This window comes from Lycium ferocissimum, unplaced genomic scaffold, assembly GCF_029784015.1.
Source record: "Lycium ferocissimum isolate CSIRO_LF1 unplaced genomic scaffold, AGI_CSIRO_Lferr_CH_V1 ctg2208, whole genome shotgun sequence".
NCBI lineage: Eukaryota > Viridiplantae > Streptophyta > Magnoliopsida > Solanales > Solanaceae > Lycium > Lycium ferocissimum.
The window spans coordinates 16,371-18,752 of record NW_026720115.1 but is presented as its reverse complement, the minus strand read 5'-3'; the positions used below and the strand labels follow the sequence as shown (position 1 = coordinate 18,752).

The 2,382-nt window shown below is 27.0% G+C and overlaps 1 protein-coding gene across 1 annotated transcript; it reads left to right on the top strand.

Annotated features, from left to right (window-relative positions):
• Positions 1–1,371: 1,371 nt before the first annotated feature.
• On the top strand, positions 1,372–1,908 carry LOC132043227 (agamous-like MADS-box protein AGL61). Its single transcript, XM_059433707.1, has one exon. The coding sequence runs from the start codon at positions 1,372–1,374 to the stop codon at positions 1,906–1,908; it is 537 nt and encodes a 178-aa protein (XP_059289690.1).
• Positions 1,909–2,382: the final 474 nt, after the last annotated feature.

Below are 2,382 nucleotides of genomic sequence, written 5' to 3'. Positions count from 1 at the left end.
AATTTACAATAATAAAAATAAAATTAAGATACATTTAAAATTATCAATCAATATAAAGGGATTTTTAAATGTTTAGTTCCCATTAGTGCAGAAAATAATTGTCTTGACCATTATATTAGTAATTTTATTCAAACTAGCTTATAAATTCACCTCTATAAAATATTATTGGTAGTGTGATGTTTTTAGTTTATTTTTATTTTGCGTGATAGAAGGGATATTTAACTAGGTTGATTTTATGATTTTTGAATGGAAAATTTTAATTGGTTGCATAACTATTTAATTGAAAGTGGTTAATGCGATTTCCCAATTATTAATTCTTTATGAAATTGACAAACAAGAAAATTTTAGTGCAATAATATAGTTAATCTATTGTTAATCCTTCAATATTTCATTTGCAGATATGAAGAGAAAATTCATGATGATTTTATTGCAGATATGAAGAGAAAATTCTTATATTTTTCAATTAATGAAAAAAAATATCAAGTATCAACAATGCAGATTTTCTTCATATCTGCATTATCAAAGGATTAACAATTGATACAGAATTAAACGGATTAGTTCGTTATATATATATATATATATATATATATATATATATATATATATATATATATATATATATATTATTCAAGTTAAGATTCAACTTTTAAATTGATGTTAATGCATTTCCAAAAAAATGTTAATCATAAAATCTGATTTTTTTCCTCTCATTTCAGTGAGCACATTAAAATCCTTTCTTGTGCAAGTTAAATTGTAAATTTGCTTACTTTTAATGCATATTGAAAGTCTAATTTTCATTATAGTTATTCATTAAAACATTTACTACTCAAGTTAAATTTTTAATTAAATTCAAGGTCATTCCAAATTATATAAATGTTAATCCATGTGAAGGATCTATTTATGTTTAAAACTTAAAGTATATTAATACATTTTCCTTTTCAAGTTAAATGGTATATTTAATTTGTTTCTATTTGTGCAAATGTAGAATTTGATTTGGTTACTGTAAAAGAATTGAAAGATTTTGACACGTAACTATTGTTCCATCAGGTTATATTCACATTGATTACTAATTGGTAAAGTTCATTTAGTGTGTTAAATTTTTATCTATTTTAACTTAAAATTTCAGATTCATTGATGTTACTTACTTAAAACTCATATTTTGGGTATCAAGTCAATTTAAATGTTCAACTATAACTTTCAATTTGAAGGAAAGATTACTTGCCATTGCAATATTGGGCTGGAAATTCAATTACCACTTTAAAAAAAAAAAAAATCAATCTATGAGTATAAATACTTATGATATACCGTTCTTTTTTGTAAATCACATTTCTTAAAATCAGTTGATCAATAAATTAGTTATTGCATTCTAGCATGGAGGGTAAGCAGACTGCCGGGCGTAAAAAAATTCCATTAGAGAAAATAGAAAAAGAAGCCGATCGATATTCCACATTCTCTAAACGTCGTAAAGGCTTGTATAAAAAAGCAAGCAAAATTGTTAGAGAATGTGATGTCGACATGGGAATAGTTCTTTCTTCCCCTGCTGGTAAACCGTTTTCTTTTATTTCTCCAACTCCTAAAGCGGTTATCGATCGTTTTATGAATCCCACAATAGAATTAAGTGAAGGTGAGAAACTTGTTGCTGCAAATGCACGTAACAATATAAATCAAAACAATGATAGGCTTCTTGAATTTGATACAAGAGAAAAGGCTGCAAAAAACAAAATGTGTTCCTTAGAACAAATGAATAAGACTAGAGATAAAGGATGGTGGGAGTCCCCTGACCAGTTCAGTGCAGATGATATGATCAACTTTGAAATTTGGTTAAATATCGCTGAGTTGCAGCTAGAAAATGGAGCTTCATCCTCCTCACAGCCCCCACCACAGGATCCAACTACTAGTGCTCAATAGGAAGATTCTTTAAACTTTTATTATTTATGTGTGCTTTTATGTTTTCGTTTTTGTTATTTTACTTCAATGATGGTATGGACTACATGTACTTTGCACTGATTTCTATTAAAGATATTAATGTTTATTAGTATTTGTTGTCTCCTACATGTTAGATCTCTTAATATTGTATTATGAATTTGTATTATATACCTTGATGTGTATCAGTATTTGTTGCTTCTACATGTTAGATCTCTTAATATTGTTTTATGAATTTATAGTTTATGTTCTTCAACATGCCGACCTCTCAATGTGTCTTGGATCATATTGGAAGCACGTCATGTCAAAATGGTTATATGAAAAAATAAAGGCAAGAGATATGTGTGAAGGAAAATGATCAAATACAAAATGGTTTAACTCTTTATGACGAAAGAGTTTGATCATTATATTTAAAGAAGAGTTTTAGGCCTCCAAGTCTTATTTCAAATAGTTAAAACA

Coding starts and splice junctions, on each gene's coding strand:
- LOC132043227 (XM_059433707.1), top strand. CDS start 1,372: ATGGAGGGTAAGCAGACTGCCGGGCGTAAAAAAATTCCATTAGAGAAA.